At 37.7% G+C, this 19,771-nt stretch overlaps 1 protein-coding gene across 1 annotated transcript in view; it reads left to right on the top strand.

The window, feature by feature from the left end:
• RERG (RAS like estrogen regulated growth inhibitor) overlaps nt 1-14,665 on the top strand; it is a 133,734-nt gene extending 119,069 nt beyond the window's left edge. Inside the window, exons 4-5 of the mRNA XM_061125071.1 lie at nt 7,529-7,602; nt 9,382-14,665. Coding sequence (XP_060981054.1) covers nt 7,529-7,602; nt 9,382-9,789 — 482 coding nt within the window. The 3' untranslated portion in view covers nt 9,790-14,665. The remainder of the gene's footprint in view (nt 1-7,528; nt 7,603-9,381) is intronic.
• Nucleotides 14,666-19,771: the final 5,106 nt, after the last annotated feature.

The following is a 19,771-nucleotide window of genomic DNA, read 5'->3' as shown; positions in this document are numbered from 1 at the left end:
ATGACTTCAGGCATATCAGATAGATGACTCATTCCCAGGTGAGGCTTTCATTCAGTCACCCTGGAAACTGGATGTGTGTGTGTGTGTGTACACTTATATACAAGAAGTCACTAATGTTCTAGCCTAGAGGAGTTCCAATCCATTTGATTCAAGATGAACCAAGCATTTCCTGGGCATGCATGCATGTGTGCTATTTTGCATGTGTCATGTCCTACTCTTTTCAATGTTATGGACTGTAGGCTGCCAGGTTCCTCTGTTCATGGGATTTCCCAGGGAAGAATACTGGAGTGGGTTGCCATGCCCTTCTCCAGGGGATCTTACAGACCCAGGGATCAAACCTGAGTCTCTTGTATCTCCTGCATAGGCAGGCAGGTTCTCTACCATTATTGCCACCTGGAAAGCCCTTCCTGGGCATAACTTCATAATATTAGAGAGTTTCAAGACCGCCACCCAAAAGGAAAGCTATCTTTGAAAGCAAAGTAGCTTATTTGTAAAAAACAGTTTTGAATTCTGTATCATAAGCCGTCCTCAAAAACATGGTGCTATTTTTCAACCTGTAACAGAATTTTTGCTCCATGAGGAACTGAAGACTGTGAACATCCTTCAGCATATTAACAGCCCTGGAATATCTATTGCTCTGAGATAATTCTGTAAAGAAATTGTTTGCTAGTATAAGCACAAGTTATTTTCAAACTTTTAGATTTTGGTGTGTTTTTTTTTTTTTTTTTTTTTTAAGGAGAGGAACTCTCATAGGAATTCCAATTACAGATGGAGGGCTCAGAAGGTGAGGGAGAATTAAAAATTCTAGTGGCACTTCCATTTTCGTATAAGAAGGAACTATTGTTAACATCCACGAGTTTTGAAGGATATAATCTAAGAAAAAAAAAATCAGTCCTTGACTTTGGACAATGTTATTTTTCCTTAAATTTTTCTCATTTCACCATGGACCAGTGAAATCTTTGTCAGAGGTCAGAAGTGGTCTGTGAATTGCATTTAGAAACTACTCATTCCCAGATGGTGCTAAAGAATCCACCTGCCAGCTCAGGATCCGATTTGATCCCTGCATTGGGAGGATCCCCTGGAGAAGGAAATGTCAACTCACTCCAGCATTCTGACCTGGGAAATCCCATAGACAAAGAAGAATAGTCAGACATGACTAAGCACATACGCACACACACAGACACGCAGACACACAGACACACATACACTGAAGCCTATAGAATTTGGGACTGGACCATCTAACCAAGACAACTCCCTGCATGATGGAAGTGGCAGCAGTTTCCTGGGTGCGGAACAGCTTCCGTGTCCCATTTAGATTCCAAAAAAAAACTGAGTCTCTACCTCTCAGAGTCACACTACCTTCAGAAAATGCTGATCGTGGTAGAGAATACAGACGAAGACTTAGATCGTGTACAGTTGTGGTGCGTTTGTGTGCTTGTGGGTGCGTGCACCCCTGTGTGTGTTGGGGGCAGTTGGAGAGAGAGAGGGAAACTATTACTACTTAGGAGACACTGCACTCTGTTTGAATGGATTAAGGCTCAGACACAAATGAAAGTAGGAAGTGGGAGACATATTGGACCCACTGGTGCTCTGATTTTGTGACTGGTTCTCCCTACCTGAATTACAGTTCCCTCTGATTGGAAAAACTCATACTAACAAAGAGACACACTCAGAACAAATTGTCTCAACTGGACACTAAAACAGAGGTGCTTAGCCAACTCACAGAACTGGTTCATATTGGCACAGCAAGGAACTTTGAGATTGTTGTTTGGCAATTAAGAAAACAAGTCCAACAAAGTCAGTTTATCCAAGATTACATGGCTATTTTGTGGTTAGATCAGCAATAGAACTCCAGTTAGTACAATTCCCACTGTAGCACAAATCAACATTACTAACCATTGTTGCACTAGCCAAATGTCCATATTAATATGCTGAAATTTGCAAAAGAGCTAAATTAGTGAAAGGATTAATGGTACAAAACATTCCTCTGAGCATCAATTTCTCTTAGTATGCAAAATATACTTCAGTTTATAAAATGATATGGAATACAGGTTTTCAATCATGTATCTCTCATATACAGTGAACTTGAGATACATATTTAATATGCCTAATTCCATCTTGGACTTCCCTGGTGGCTCAGTCAGTAAAGAATCCACCTGCAATGCAGGAGACTGCCTGCAAAGCAGGAGACCCAGATTCAATCCCTGCATCAGGAAGATCCCCTGGAGGAGAAAATGGCAACCTACTCCAGTATTCTTGCCTGGAGAATCCCATGGAAAGAGGAGCCTGGCAGGCTACAGTCCAGGGGTCACAAAAAATCAATCACAACTAAATTACTACCACCAGCAGCAGCACAATTCTATCGTGAAACAAATGTTGATCTTGTTGTTCAGTCACCAAGTCGTGTCAGACTCTGCAACCCCATGGACACCAGTCTTCCCTGTCCCTCACCATCTCCTGGAGTTTACCCAAGTTCATGTCCACTGAATTGGTGATGCCAACTATTGATCTTACAGTATCCAATATTTGGTTCATTTTGAAGTATCTCTTAAACAATCATCCCCTACCACATCAAGAAAAAAGACTAAAATTATCATTTTTTTGTGAGTATGAATGAAAAGTATTTCCATTCTCCATTTTTTCTTAACTTCCTTAACAAAAACTTACATATTTTTTCTTAACTTCCAGAATGAATAGTAGAGTTTCATTCCATTCTAACAGTACTTAGTGTATTTTTTTAGAATTATCCTCAGAAAAGTTAGCACACCAATGTACATTTTGCCTCTGTAAGCACTATTTCCACTGTTTTACATGTAGCCATGAGTTCCTAATGAGAGAGAGAGAAGGGACTTAAAGAAAATATTCTTCCAATGGTGTGAAACCAGTGTTCAGCTTAGATGCAATCACTGCTGCCTCCCGCTGCTGTCTGTGGCCGACATTCCCTCATTTCCTGCCTTTCATCGTTTTCATTTCAGTTAACAAACAGCCAAAGAATCACACAACTTCATACCGTTTTCTTTATATTTTATTTCCCCCCCACTGTGGCCTTCTGTGGTTGAAATACATATTCTATTTAGCATGGAGGCAACTCAGAAAAATGTCCCTGTCTGTCAGACAACTTGTGGTGTAAAGAGATGGACTAAAGCCCAGAACTCTGTTTTCCAGGCTCCAGGGCTGATGCCAGTCCTTTAAGAGGGAAAGCAGCGCAAAGGTCACGGCAGAACAGTGGAGAGAGAAACAAAAAGGGCGTGGACCCTAGCTTGTGCAGGGCCCTCTGGGCTTCTCCTCTTCAGACTGGAGCCCAGGAGATGAGAAGGAAATCACTGAGAGAACACTTAGAAATGAGTAGTGGCTGTCAGTGGTATTTTAGAGCATTTAATTATATAAAACAATCATCTCCCATTTAACATAACAGAGGGGAATGGAATGATCTAGAATTGAGAATCATACATACCCTGTAAGGATTACGTATTACAGGAGAATGATGATAATGTAAAATACACTTATTAAAATACATTGAACATAATCTCGTTGTCATTTTTTTAAAATTGACAAATAGTAACTTACAAAGTTATATTAGTTTCAGGTGTACAACATAGTGATTTGATATTTTATAGATTACATACTATATAAAGTTATTATAAAATATTGGTTATTGTCTCTGTGCTGTACAGTTATTTCCAATAGGCAAAATAAAGAAGCACCCTAAATGTCCACTGACAGATGAATGGATAAAGACAATGTGAGATATATACATATACACATGCAGGCAATGGAATATTTCTCAGCCATGAAAAATGAATTGACTCTTGCCATTTGCCACAACATTGATGAACCTACTTAGTGAAATAAGTTAGATAGAGACAAATACTATCACTTACATGTGGAGTCTAAAAAAAATAAAACAAACATGACCTCATTTTAAACTTTTATTTTTCAGAAAATACATCTGCAATGTGTGCTGCCTTTGTGAGTGGTTATCACGTAGGACTGATGGCTAGGTTACACTGCTCAGCTAAGCTTCCTTCCTGTGGTTTGTATTTTGAGTAGGAGATTTGATTTACAGCAAAGTAACATAAAACTGTGGTCAAGAAAGAACTGTAAGATAGTTGCTGGAGAAATGAAAGAAACATGAGATAAATAGATAATAGATAATAGGTAGGTAGACAGATTATAGGAAAAAATAAAAGCAACAGCTTACCAGTTACCCTGGTAGGGAAGAAATTTCTAGGTTTATTTAGTTGATTGACTGGTTAGTAACTTGAGTACTTCAGGGGCAAATAATTGAGTTAATACTTAAGTCAATCATGCTGCTCTATTCCTAGCACCATGTCATGTGTATGTGAAGGCTTTCTATTTCTTCACTTTATTTTTCCTGCATCCCCTATTCTGACACCGTTGCCTTACTCTATTCCCAGAGGCATATAATCTAATGCGGTTGATACTTAGCACAGTGCTTCAAAGTCTAAATTCCCAAAGCCAGTCTTCTGTGCTCCAGTCGTAACTGTACCATTTACCACTTAACATCTGTGTGACCTTCAGCAACTTATTAGACATTGCTGTACCTCAGTTTCTTCACATAAAATAGATCTGATAGTATTACATACTTCATGAAATATTTGTAAGGAATAAATAAGTTAACATGAGTAAGGCATTTAGAATAATTTGTGTTCAAAGGGTAAGCAGTATGTGTTAGTTATTACATATTTTTTGAAAGAAATTCTATATATACACATATTTTAAATTTGTATACATTTTATCATACTATAGATCTACCTATGGAGGTACTCAAGTGATTTTTATTTAGTTCTTTAATTTGTTAATTGTACTGATAGTTATAAACACTTTGTATTCCTGAAATAAACTCTACTATTTTATGATGTATTTTTCTTATTATACTGTTGGATTCAACTGGATATTACTTTTTTAGAATTTTTGAATCTATGTTCAAAAATGAACCTACCTTTTTTTTAATTTTTCTCTTCTTATTAGTTTTCTAATATTTCTTTTGGAATTCATGTAGTGGGTAGCTATGCTTTTTTTTTTTTTAACCCCTAGAACAACTTGTTTAATATTTAACAGAAATCTATAAAGCCAACTAGGTAGTCATTTTTTCTCATAAGAAATCTACAGTTAACATTTAAATTTCACAGGCTATTGACCTAGTTAAGTGTCTTATTTCTCATTGTACCAATCTGTGCATTTTTTCCTCAAAGAATTAATCAGGCTTTAAAATTTGTTTGGTATACAGTTCACAACATTATTTTATTTCTATTTCACCAGGATGTGTAATTACTTCCTGTTTTATGCTTATTTTTGTTTGATTGCGCCTTCTCTCTTAATTTACTAGTTAGTTTTCTCTGCTCTTTACCTCTCCCCACCTACTTTTAAATTTTTCAAGTGCCATGCTTTGCTTTTGCTAACCTTATCTAATTTTTTCTGCTATTTTCTCTTTTACTTTTCTCATATCTTCTTGGATTTGCTTTGTTTTCCTCTTCTAATCGTTGAGTTGAATAATTTGTTCACTTTTTCTGTTCTAAATACCTTTTTATTATATTATCATTTGGAATAATGCAAGTACATTAACTCCCTCAAACCTACTTCTGGTCTCTAGCCTCATCTCCTCCCTGATATTTTGGTGTTATCTAGACTTGTGGTTCTGAATTGCTTCTGGTATAGTTTTGTTGCTTTGCGTGATTCCTTTAGGATCTTGAATTCTGTTTTGCTGATGAGAAGTCCAGTGTCAGTCTGAGTCACATGCTTTTGTATGTGATGGACTTTTTTTCCTTTAGACCTTTTAAAATTTTCCTCTTTGTCATTGATATCTTTACATTTTGTTGTAATAAGTTGAAATTGGGGCTTTTCCCTTATGTGTCCTGTCAGTCCTTTTTAAAAACTTTTATTTATTGAAGTATAGTCGATTTTCAATGTTGTGTTAATTTCTGCTGTCTGGCAACGTGATTCAGTTATACATATGTAAACATTCTTTTCCATATTCTTTTCCCATTATGGTTTATCACAGAATGTTGGCTATAGTTCCCTGTGCTATACAGTAGAACCCTGTTGTTTATCTGTTCTATACTAATAGTCCTTTTAATGTGAAGTCATTCAATGGCTCTAGTCCTGGGAAATTCTCTGTTACTACAGCCTCAGCTTCAACTATTTTCCACTCTTCTATGTATTTTAGTCTCTCTTCGAGGCTCATTTTATAGGGGAAAACAACATGTCTGTTTCTATTATCCATGCCTCTTATATTTTGCTTTCATATTTTCCTTCTTTTTATCACTTACTAGTACTTTCTGGAAGAATGTTTCAACCTGAACTTCATCAACTCAGTCAATCACGTATTGAGTGCTTTATGTCATTTGTTTCATTTTCATATAGAGCAACACCATTTAGTGATCTTGCCTGGAGAATCCCAGGGACGGGTAAGCCTGGTGGGCTGCCGTCTCTGGGGTCGCACAGAGTCGGACATGACTGAAGCGACTTAGCAGCAGCAGTCGCAGCAACACCATTTTAATGCCTGGTTCTCGTTTCACGGCAGAACACTCAGAGCCACCTAGTGGTTGTATTTTTCCTGACTCCTCCTGACCCCGGCAGAGCTTGAAGATGACTCTGATGTTATCTTGAAGTGAGAGTGTTAGTCTCAGTCCTGCCAGACCCTTTGCAACCTCTACAGACTCAATAGCCCAGTTGTGCCAGACTCTTTGCAACCTCTACAGACTCAATAGCCCTCCAGGCTTCTCTGTCCATGGAATTCTCCAGGCAAGAATACTGGAATGTGGAGCCCTTCCCTTCTCCAGGTGATCTTCCCAACCTAGGGATCGAACACAGGTATCCCGCATTGCAGGCAGATTCTTCACTGTCTGAGTCACCCGCCTCCAACTGGTACTAAGCAACCTCTTCTGCCTCTGAATTGTTCTCTCTCCCCCTCAGTCCTCCTCTACTGTGGGTGACCGTTCCTTACAAGCCCTGAACACCAGGGTCCAACCACCTTCTACCACCCCAAGGGTTCCTCCTAGCTTTCCACAGTCATTTTTCACATGAATAGCGATCTGCCTCCCTCTAATGTTTAATTCATTCCCAGAGTGGAGGTCTAGATGGAAATGAGCAGCTTCTGTCTGCCTGCCATCTTGTCAGGAACAGGAATTAACATGATTCCTTAAACTGTATTTTTAGGAGTCTCAAGGTAGAATGCCCTTGTGGGAATCTCTCTCTCTTTTTAGGATGTGGAAGTCTGCTTTTAGAGAGAAAAGAGTATTAGAAGGCTTGCCTCACATGAGAATAAAATAATAGAAAAAGGGAATCTCCCATGCTATATCCTGAGCATCTGTGGATCCCATATTAGAACCTGTTACTCCCAAGAACTTAAGAGTATAAAAATGGCACCTTCTTCCACCCGTTAGGCTGCACGTTATTCTAATGCTCTGGAAACAGGTATACACTGGAGACTAATTTATAATTTCAAGGATCAAATCTAATTATGCATTTATTTACCATTTTACCTTCGTTTTGCTCATTCCCTCAGAATCAACCTACCGACACCAAGCAACCATTGATGATGAAGTTGTCACCATGGAGATACTAGATACTGCTGGGCAGGTGAAAAAGGAATTCAGCTCTAATATTTCTGGATAAATAAAAATGAGATGTGCATAATATGAACAGAATTAAGACACTTTTCTATGGTTAACCTAATGATGCCTAAAGACTTAATTATCTAGTTATGCTTTATATCAGTTTATTTGCAATAGCTTATATATGTGTTCTTATATAAATTACTCAGTGCTCCAAGAGGGTTTTGAAAATACCTTAACATTCATATGCTATCATCTAAAGTAGAATTTCTCACCTCTATTATGGGGAGATCACAGGATATTAATATTTGATTTTCATGGTTAAATGTGTTTTGAAATACTCTGATCAAGTTAAATATACATCTTTACTGGAGAAGTTCTCAGTACCTTTAATATGCTTATATATATAAGTTGAATCTTAAAGAAATCTACAGTATTTATATTCTCGACTTATATAACCTTAGAATCTTTTTTCAGAATACTTTATTTTAGGAATCTTTTCTGTAATATTCTTTCTAAACCTCATCACATCAGATTAAAAGCTTGAGCCACATCATTGAACGCTAACAACTTATTTTAAAATGAAACTGATATACCTTTGCTTTGCAGCCAGTCAGTTCTGAAATTATAGACAGTTTATAGGAAGGCTTGGTTCCCAAGAATAGAAAGAAGTGAAAGTGAAAGTCGCTCAGTCATGTCCGACTCTTTGCAACTCCGTGGACTATACAGTTCATGGAATTCTCCAGGCCAGAATACCAGAGAGGGTAGCCTTTCCTTTCTCCAGGGGTTCTTCCCAACCCAGGGATCGAACCCAGGTCTCCCGCATTGCAGGCAGATTCTTTATCAGCTGAGCTGCAAGGGAAGCCCTCCCAGAATAGGGGTGACCACTAAGAATGAGAGTTAGGAAGCTGAAGGATATGATGTTGCTTTTCAGTTACTACTTGATAAAATTATTTAATCCAAGAAATATATTTGCAGCTAGTTATACAGTTTTCCTTCTCATCACTACCTGCGCCCTATATATGCTCTCACCTTCCAGTACTGATTCTAAAGAGAGAGACAGCAGGAAAATACATGCCTGGAGAAGTCATTTGAGCCTATAATGGCAATACATTTTCAAATCACACCTGCTTAAGAATGCTTTCAAATGCTACCTTCTTAAGAAGGAGAGATCACCCTTTTTGAGAATCACTGCAATTGAGTTTCTATCATTATTGTGACTGCATAATATATCAAAGGTGCTGAGATAGAAAATGAAGCCCAAATCCCCTAGCTTTTACTTTGATTCTATACAATTTTTCACTTTGTGTGTGTGTGTGTGTGTGTGTGTGTGTGTGTGTGGCTAACTGTCTCTAATCTGAAGAAAAGAAGATTAAAAAACAAAACAAAATCAAAACCACTTCACTAAGCCATGCCTCTAATTCTGATCTCAGAGGATGGGGTAAGGTCTACTTGTTTGTTACCTATTGGCCAATTGTTTAATTGTGATGAAAATTCTCAAAGGCAGTGTGCTCAACTAGGAGGATAATTTCTTTATAGTCCTTGCAATTACACATTTAATGATGTGGCAAGAAAAAGTTAGAAGCACAAAGTTAGGCTGCGCACAGTTAGAAAATGTTTAGTTCCCTAAGTTATGCTTCTATTCGAAACTGAGAGGGTCAGCTTGTTCAGGCAGTCTACCAAGAATTTCCAACGCTGCTGAATGCAAGGAATGGTTGTTAAAGGATCACTGTTAGCATTTGCAGCATCTATATATTGCAATTACTTCCAGGTCTCCCAACTGCTGTTTTTTCCCTGCCAACAGGAAGACACCATTCAGAGGGAAGGACACATGCGATGGGGGGAAGGCTTTGTGCTGGTCTATGACATTACTGACCGAGGAAGTTTTGAGGAAGTGCTGCCACTTAAGAACATCCTGGATGAGATCAAAAAGCCCAAGAACGTGACTCTCATCTTGGTTGGAAACAAAGCTGACTTGGACCACTCCAGACAGGTCAGTACAGAAGAAGGGGAGAAGCTGGCCACAGAACTGGCATGTGCTTTTTATGAGTGTTCTGCCTGCACTGGAGAAGGGAACATCACCGAGATATTCTACGAGCTGTGTCGAGAGGTGCGTCGCCGGAGGATGGTCCAGGGCAAGACGAGGCGACGCAGCTCCACCACGCACGTCAAGCAAGCCATTAATAAGATGCTCACCAAAATCAGCAGTTAGGCAGCTCCATCCTTGGGAAGACCCTGCTCAGGTCGGTTTGGGTAATTGGAAACATTTTCTTGCCCTTTTTCTTTCTCCAAAGAAAAGAAGATACTACATTCCTTGTTCTGACTCTGGGAAAAGTTTGGGCTTCCCACTGGTCCCAGCCTTCCGTATGTTGGGAAGTTGCAGAGTGTTTTAATGCAATTTCAGTGCTGACAATCTCTCTTTTGCCTGCTTGAATAAAACATGCTCTATTGCAGTTTGAACATGTAATCACCAAATTCTAAAATGGCTGGGTTCGTATTAAGCTATTTTTAGGCATCTTCACCTTGCTTCCATAGGTTGAAGTCTTTTCAAAAGCGTTTTAAATTCTATTCCTTGTCAAAACCTACAAATGATCATCCTAAAAATCTAAGAAAACAGAAAGTACAGGGCTTCCTAGGTGGCGCTAGTGGTAAAGAATCTGCCTGCCAATGCAGGAGACATGTTGGTTCGATCCCTGGATCAGGAAGATCCCCTAGAGAAGGGCATGGCAACCCTCCAATATTCTTGCCTGAGAGAATCCCATGGACAGAGGAGCTGGGTGGACTACAGTCCATAGGGTCACAAAGAGTCAGACACGATTGAAGAGACTTAGCATGCATGCACACAATAGAAAACCCAATGAAAACAGTAAGAGTAGCTGAGACATTGTACTGAAGAATAGAGTCTTAGTTTCTATTTGAAGTGAGGCTTATCTGAATGATCTTAAACCACCTAGTTTTTCTTTAACCTTTGTTCTGTTGTTAAATTCAAACATGCACTCACAAAGTTTTCCTTTGTCATGGAGAGTTTCATTTCAATTTGAGTTGACTGTCTCCTTGATCTATTTATTGATCACTGCATCCTGATTATTCTTCTGTGATTCCAACAAGACTTAACTATAACAGAGACAGCAGGACCCCTCATTTCAAATCTGCCAGGCCATTTCTCATCAAGCCCAGGGTGAAATAAAGACAAAAGGAATTTTTTTCACCAAACCCTGACTTTATTGAATGCTAATAGAGGATTTAGAATTGGAAGTTTATTCATTTACATTTCTCTCTCTGTTTATCATCTTAGCAGAAAGACAACATTCAAATAAACAGGGGAATTAAAAATGAAGCTTAACTACTCTTCTGTTGGGGAGCCCAGGTTCTGTGACAGGCACAGTAAGAAGAATTAGCTTCTGATTCATTTAAACTGGCTACATGGCTTCTAATATATTGGATAAATTAATTCATTTAGAATTCAGAAAAGAATGAATGGTTAGAGTTCACTATACCTGAATAAATGTGTATAAATCAGATTCTTATATTGTGAAACAGTCTATAACTGATAAAGCTTTATGATTCTTTTTTCCCCTATTATGCCCCCATATATTAAGATTTGGGCACTTTATTTTAGAAGAAAATATATATCTTTTACATATGTGTGTATTTATAAATGCATAGATATATGTATAAAACTTTGTAAGAGTTGGAGGCTTTAATTCACCAATGCATTTGGACAACTCGGTGTAATTGACTATTTTATGTGAATATAATAAAAAGCATAATTTTCACATTCTGTCACATTCAGGCAGTTTTTCTTGTGGTAACATGAGGAGTTTGCCATTTTAGGAGAGATTTTAGAAGACTATTGGATTGCAGAGTTGATGACTTATTGAATGTGATGCAAAGAAATAAGCACCTATTCATAATAATCGCTACTATTTTTAGAGTCCTTACATGCTATTATAGGCCCTTCATGTCTTATCTCATCATATTCTCACAATACCCCTATGCAAGAGATAGTATTATGGTCACAGTTGTAAGGATGAAGATACTGAGCCAAAAGGGAAAATAAGTTTGCAAAGCTATTTAGTGGGTAAAGCTAGGATTTGAACTCAGAGAGGCAAAGTCAGACTGTAAGCCTAGACTGTGATCCACCATAGTGTTTTAGTAGACTTATTCTTGAGTCATCGGTATGAAGAAACAGAAAGGAGAAAATTTAGCGAAGGCTTGTTTTATTCATGGGGCTTTCCTGGTGACTCAGTGGTAAATAATCCTCCTGCCAATGCAAGAGACAGGGTTCCATTCCTGGGTCAGGAAGATCCACTGGAGAAGGAAATGGCAACTCACTCCAGTATACTTGCCTGGGAAATCCCATGGAGAGAGGAGCCTGGCAGGCTACAGTCCATGGGATCACAAAAGAGTCGAACACAACAACTAAACAACAATAACAACTGTTTCAGTTATGCTTTCATTTATTCATGAACAAATATTTACAGATAAACTGGACATGTAACTTGACACATTAGTCCATCTGATGGATTCTGAGCTGAACCTTGAAGAATAGAGTTGACCTTTGAACAGTGGAGGGGGTCAGAGGTGCCAACTCTTCACACAGTTAAAAACCCATGTGTAACTTTTGACTCCTCCAGAACATAACTACTAATAGCCTACTGTTGACCAGAAGCCTTACCAATAATATAAACTCTCATCTGACACATATTTTGTATGTGTTATGCATTATATATTGTATTCTTATGTAAATTAAGCTAGAGAAAATGTTATTAAGAAAATCATAAGGAAGAGAAAACACAATTACAACACTATACTGTGGTGGGCTACAGTCCACGGAGTCACAAAGAGTCAGACACGACTGAGCAACTGAACTCATATACATGCACTGTGTTTATCAATACTATAAGTTTATGTCATCTGTTTATAAAATGAGTCATCTATCAGTACATATAGAAATATAGTCTTAAAAAAAAAGAAATATAGTCTTATATGTTACGAAGCACTGTAGATGTTATATGTATTATACTTGATGTCAACAATGGAAAAATCTGTGAAAAAGAAATTTATATTTATTTCGTGCATTGATCATGAAGAAGCAGCAATATGATTCCTTTATAGTAGCCTAGTGTAATCAATATGATTGCTTCATAATGGCCTAGCCTATACACAATGAATGACTCCATTATAAAATTTGTATGGTGTACAGTATTACAGTCAAATTCATAACACAGTATTGGAAAATTTACATTTTTAAAAAACCTCTTACCTATGACAGTAAGCTGATACATAGTTTCTTCAATTTGGGGACAGTGGTATACTGTACTGTAATATGATTCTTTGAAAACAAAGTTATAAATGGTAAGAAAAGTAATACATTATTAATTTTATAGTAAATATCACTCACCTTATGCCTATATGATCTCCATAGCTACATATTTTTTATGTATTCATGACATAGCTAACTTTTTCTTAATTATTTCTATATTTCTAGGCTATGTGTTTTATCTGCAAGTTTTTTCAAATTGTCACAAACCTCCAAAAAGCTTTCCAATGTATTTGTTCAAAAAAAAAAAAAAATCCACACATATGTGGACCCATGCAGTTCAACCCTACGTTGTGCAAGGGTCACCTGTACATACAAGTTATCTAGGAAAGAAAGATGGTAAAAGTATCTAACCAAAAGGAATAGCACGGAACCAAAACATGGAGACATGAAAGGTGATGGTAATGTAGTAATTACGAGTTTAGAGAGCCACATATATCATTCTTCAAGAAGAAAAAAAGAAGGTGAGGAGAGAGGAGGGATTAAGAGAAAGAAAAAAAGATAAGGGATTTGGAAGTGAAGAAAACATGTCACATCTATTCATAAAACCACAAGTTTAGGTAACTACATATTAAAGGACCAAGTAGGTAACTTAGCTGTGATTCATTTTCAGTAATGTCCATTTAGACAAGGTAGGGAAAAGGAAAGCAGAGAAAATTTGTTTTTAAAATGGCATCTTCTAGAAATGCAATCTCTTTCATTCTCTCATGCTAACTTGGGGATGAAGCTCAGCCAGTGCCCATTAAGAATATGCTGCTAAGGAGGCCTACTGTAGTATCTGGACGCTCTCTTAGGTCAAACACTAAGGAAGTGAATTTACAGTCCCCAGTACCGGTATCTTCCTTAGACAGATATATACAAATCCAGACCTGTTAAAACATAGAACCACTGGCAGAAGTCCCAACTGGTAATTACAGAAGAACTTGAGATTGCACAGATATAAATTAGTTATTCCTCTCATGCCTCAGGCTTCTCCACAAATGAAGATTAAAAACCCATTGGTTCTTTTACACAGTATTGTAATGACAGAAACCTGTGTGTTCTTGAACAGTAATGATGGGTTGTTATTACCACACTACCACTACCGATAGTTGCTTTCTTGTAATTGTTTTACTTTCAACAGTCAGAAGACTTTTTTCCGTATATTGTGTTTGTACTCGTATGCCTCACAGCCCTAAAAGAAGGCAGGATCTTTCTTTTAAATAATATTTGTGGTACATAGACATAGATAAATGCAACATCTTGCATTCCAAGTATGGTAAAAATCAAGCTTTCTTATTAAAACAGCCTCTGTCAACTTTGAGGATAAGAAAAGTAGTCAGTTCATTTGGCCAAATTTAATCAAAGTAAAGTTGAATTAAGGGTAAAGTTGTTGAGCTAATCACTTATTGGGAGAGTCTGAGAAGAAAAAGGACAAATAATTTTTTTTTCTCCATAGGTTTGGCATGTTACATTTAGCAAATTCTGTATTCCCATATATGTGGGTCTATTTGGAGACTATTCTGTTTCATTGGTCTGTTTGTTCATGCTCTAGAACCATGGTATGTTAAAATTTGAGCCCAATAATATGTAAAAATTACTCCTATTATAACATGATTTTTTTTTCAGAGAACATTTGCTCTTTATTTTCATGTAAAATTTTGCATTCACCCTGAATTATGTACAATAATAAGAGTGGTAAGCTTGCTTCTTTGTGATTGGAGTAGTGATACTTCCTGAGGTGATCAAAATTAAGAATAAATTTTTTGATTTGGGCATTACTGTACTCTGGGACTATGTAACTATTTCGTCTAAAAATAGATTCAGAAGGAAGATTTTCTGTTTGTGCTTAGAAGGCAGTGTCTATTTTTCCCCAGCCTTACTAAGATATAATTGACAAAACATTGTGCAAGTTTAAGGTGTACAACCTGATGATTTAATGCATGTGTGTATTGCAACCACAATAATATTTCTTATCATGTTTATCACCTCACATAATTACCTTTTGTTTTTTGTGGTAAGACTACTTAAGGTTTACTATCTCAGCAGCTATCAAATACAGTTACTATCTCAGCAACTGTCAAATACAGTATTTTTAACTGTAGTCATCATGCTGAATATTAGATCCCCTGAAGTTATTATTTTATAACTGGATGAGTGACTGGAACTTTGTACATATTGACCAATATCTCCCCATTTCCCCTACTTCCCATCCTTGGCAACCACCATTCTACTTTGGTTTGGCTTTTTTAAAGATTCTAATGTAAGTGAAATCACATGATATTTGTCTCTATCTGACTTATTTCACTTAGCCTGCTACCCTCAAGGTCCATCCATGTTGCTGCAAATGGCAAGATTTCTTCTTTTGCCTGGTGAAATAATATTCAGTAGTGTATGTATTCATGTCTTTTTCTTTGTTCACTCATTTGTCTATGGGGACACTTAGGTCCTTAGATCCTCAGTATAAGGCCCTTTCAAGATCTCCAGGGGTGCAGACAGGAGTGTTTCCTGTAGGGTTCCTGAACCAACAGGATTGTTTATGGACTCTGGCTGGAATGGACTGGAGCCCAATTATAAGAACCTTTCAGAGTTTGCATTCAGACTGTTTCACAGGCTTACTTTAGGGGTTCTCAGACTGTGGTCAAGAGGGTCTGGAGTGAGTTCACAAGCTACTTCTGTTATCCAGTGCTCAGATGGGCATAACTCCTTCAAGGTTCCTTGGTATCTGGTGCTGGTAACGGACCCAAACCCAAAGGGGCTGTAGCTGAGTTCTTATGGGTATGGGACTGTTTGTAGGCAAGACCACAGTTCACAAGTCAGCCATATGGTGGTGAACCTGCCTTCTTAAAACGGCCCTCGGTCTTAGACTACACTTCAGTTTCACAACCTCTAGTCTGGATCCCAAAGCTCCCACGAACACACTTTTTCCATGCTAATGCTGTGTGTTCAGTCCTGTCTGACTCTTTGTGACCCCATGGACTGTTGCCTGCCAGGCTCCTCTGTCCATGGGATTTTCCAGGCAAGAATACTGGAGTGGGGTGCCATTTCCTTCTCCAGGGAATCTTCCTGACCCAGGGATTGAACACACATCTCTTGCATCTCCTGCATTGGCAGGCAGATTCTTTACCACTGAGCCACCTGGGAAGCCATGTCAAAGTATTGTTGTCGTGAGGAGGATATATGCGAGGGACAGCTTATTCAATCATCTTGCTGACATCACTTCTAAATAAGTTAATATTACTAGGTGTATGAGTGGCAATGAAGCACGATCCATTTTGCTTCAGTAGGCACAGAGTCTTATTTTCAGTGTTAAAATTGTATCGTTCACCTGGCCATGATGGAGTAACAGAGACCAGACCAGATTTACCTTTACATATTAAACAACTAGAAAGAACCAGACAAAATATTTGAAACAATGCTTTTCAGTCATTGAATGACAAGCAGTACAGTATGATAATCCCTGAGAGAAGGGAAAGAATGAGGTAAACCCTATAGTCGTTCCAGTTTCCTGCCAATTGGCAGGTTCCAAGAAGCAATATATATCAAAACAGAGCCTGGGAGTTATACTGAGTTGAGGAGACAAAAATCGGAGTTTGGAGAGGCCAAGTTGATAAGACCCTATTGGCTAGAATGTCTAGAAAGGCTCAATGGTAAAGAACCCTTTCAAGACAGGAGGCACAAGAAACTTGGGTTTGATCCCTGGGTGTGGAAGATCCCTGGGAGGGGGAAATGGCAACCCACTCCAGTATTCTTGCTGGGAAAATCGCAGGGACAGAGGAGTCTGGCGGGCTTCAGTCCATGGGGTCCTAAAGAGTCTGACACAGCTGAAGCAACTGAATATAAGCACACACATGGAGAGATCTTCAGAAGGGTTCCTTACAGCCTTTGGCTGAATATGGATCTTTGCATAGTGAGAAAAAATTCCTCAAGGTTGGAGGAAAAAGCACTGGAAAGAAATAGGCCAAAAATTGGGAGGAGCATGCATAGGGCTGACAATAGTATTTGTATTTCCACTGGCCAGAGTGAAAACACCTTGTAATACACAGGGCATCAGGTGATACACAGGACTTCAAAAGCACATAGTGTTAATTATGAGTCTGAATTAGCCTTAGACCCGGTTGCCATAAGAAAGCTTAAAAGGATGTCTGAATTTTTTTTTTTTCAAAACGAGTTCAGGTAACTTGATTTTGTGCTGGAATAATACCCAACTCACTATACAAAGGTATACAACAAATCCTGCACTCAAGATAAAAATTGCAATGTCCGACATCTAGTCAAAAATTACCATTTACGCTGGGAAATAGGAAAATATGACTCATAAATAGGAGAAAATTCAATCAATAGGAGCAGACCAAGATATGCCAGATGATAGCATTAAAAAACAAGTAACTTAGCTGTTATAAGTATGACACATATGCTTAAGAAGATAGAAACATGAACAGTATGAGGACAGAAATGAAAGATATAAACAAGGCTTAATTGTAACTTCTAGAGATTGAAGACACAGTATCTGAAATAACAAAACAGTAGGATTAACACCAGATGAGGTCCTAAAAAATCACAGGGGAATTTAATGACATAGTACTAGAAATAATCCAAAATAAATCAAAGAGAGGAAAAAAGACAATAATAAAGAATCAATGGCATTTGAAACAAACTCAAACAATCTAACATGCATATAATTAGATTCCCAGAAATAAAGGAAAAGGATGGTGGAATAAAGAACTATTTGAACAAATAATGGCTGCAATTTTCTGAAATTATAAGCCCCACAGTTCCAAGAAGCTCACTAGACATCAAGTAATGAAAAGCAGAGGAAACAACACCAAGGAACATCAAAATCAAATTCCTGAAAAACAGTGAAAAAAAGAACATTTATAAAGCAGCCAAGGGTAAGGATAGTAGGTGGAAACATGAGTACAGTGAAACAAAAGATGATAAAATATAATTATATTATTTGAAGATGCGCAATGATAAGTTCAATGAGTATCATGTAAATCTAACAACCATTTAAAACAAAAACGAAAGCAAGAACCAAAACATAGCTGTAGCTAATAAGTCAATAGTGTTTATAAAATGGAAGAAATACTAAATTCAGAAAAAGACAGAAAAAGGAAATAAGGACAAAATAACAGATGAGCTAAATAGAAAACATGAGCAAGATGGTAGCTTTAAATCTAATCGTATCTTTAACTATGTTAATTGTAACAAGTGGAATAGACCATAGAGGGGCTCATCTGAACCTTCTAGGGTGAAGAAACTATCCTATATCATGATTACTATGATAGTCATATGACTACATACATTTTCTAAAGCTCAGCAATTTAAAGTTTAAAATTGGCTTATTGATTGTATGTGAATTCTATCTCAAGAATGCTGAGCTTTCAGTTGGCAATTCAGCAAGGGGGACATGTCAAAAAAAACCCATCCTGAAATCTATTTAAAACAAATGCTCAATATCTCAGAATAGGTTTCTAATTTGTACTTTTCCCACTCTTAATAAAGTATCAATATTGTATTTTAAAATAATAATTTATTTAAATTGTCCATGCTTCTATGTCATTTCGGGCTCCCTGGCCTGAATTACCTCTAGTCACTAGAGACCCATTGCAAGTGAATGTCATTCTGTTCTTTTGTGAGCCCAAAGACCTTTTTACTTTTCCTTTGGAAACACGAATGAGCACCTGAACTTACGGAATTTTGGACTATGCATGTGTACATGTGTCTGTCTAGTCTTTCTTTACCTATTTTATGATAGAAGAAAATAATTTGGTTTATTCCCGGGCAGAGTATTTTTAAGAATAAAATCTCATTGTTCAGCAATCTAGGGAAGTGCTTGTTGATGCCTTCTTAATGCTCCTTAATGATTTATGAGAGCCTATAAGCATAGTCATAGAAAACTTTTGTTCTATCATCCTCTTCATCTTCTCCTTGTTATGGGAAGCAAAGGGCTTATTGAGAAAAACAAGGTGGGTATTGAAACATACACAGGATATTGACTGCTTCTATTCCCTGAGCCTCTGAGTCAATCTATACACTGGAAGTGTCCAACTACAATTTATACTCCTAGCATTTGGTTGTAAATTGGCTTCTTGAGATGTTGAGTTCAATTTCCCTGGAAAACAAAGCTACAAATCATATTTAGGTTCCCAGCCTGTCCATAGCAGCCTGTTAACCCATAACATTGCACTTTTCTTGATGAGAAATACTTTTAAAATAACATTTCAAAAAGGATAAACATCTTTCCAGCATCCTCTCATCTTTCCCACACATTTTGGTATTCCCCCTCCACTTTCCAGGTGGCTCAGTCAGTAAAGAATCCACTTGCAATGCAGAAGATCCCAGTTCAATCCTTGTGTCGGGAAGATCTCCTGGAGAGGGAATGGCAACCCACTCCAGTATTAGTGCCAGGGGAAATCCCATGGAGAGAGGAATCTGACGGGCTACAGTCCATGGGGTCGCAAGAGTCGAACATGACTTGGCTACTAAACCAACACCACCTGTCCCTTGAACCCTTCACCATATATGCTTTCTTTGGAAAATGGGGCAAATCGGGGATTTTTTTTAAGAGTAAAATTGATTACACAAATATCTAATGGGTGATATTTCAAGTAGCCTAGAAAAGTGAAAGGAAATATTTTATGCAAAATAGGGGAATGATTTTTTAGAAAAGAAGGATGCATACACTGAAACAAGTACCGTTTATATAAACAGAGATGAAAGGAACTTGGTGATCATTTAATTCAACAGCATTTGCTGCAGTAACACCTTTCTTGAGCCTGCAGACTGCTACTGGTTATCATTTTTAAAAGAGGATTATGTTTCAAATGATTGGAAAACAGCATGTTAATATAAGACAAGCATTCATTCATTCAAGCATCAATATTATGCT

The sequence above is a fragment of the Dama dama genome, chromosome 22, assembly GCF_033118175.1.
Source record: "Dama dama isolate Ldn47 chromosome 22, ASM3311817v1, whole genome shotgun sequence".
Lineage (NCBI taxonomy): Eukaryota > Metazoa > Chordata > Mammalia > Artiodactyla > Cervidae > Dama > Dama dama.
This window is presented reverse-complemented; position numbering and strand designations above follow the sequence as displayed.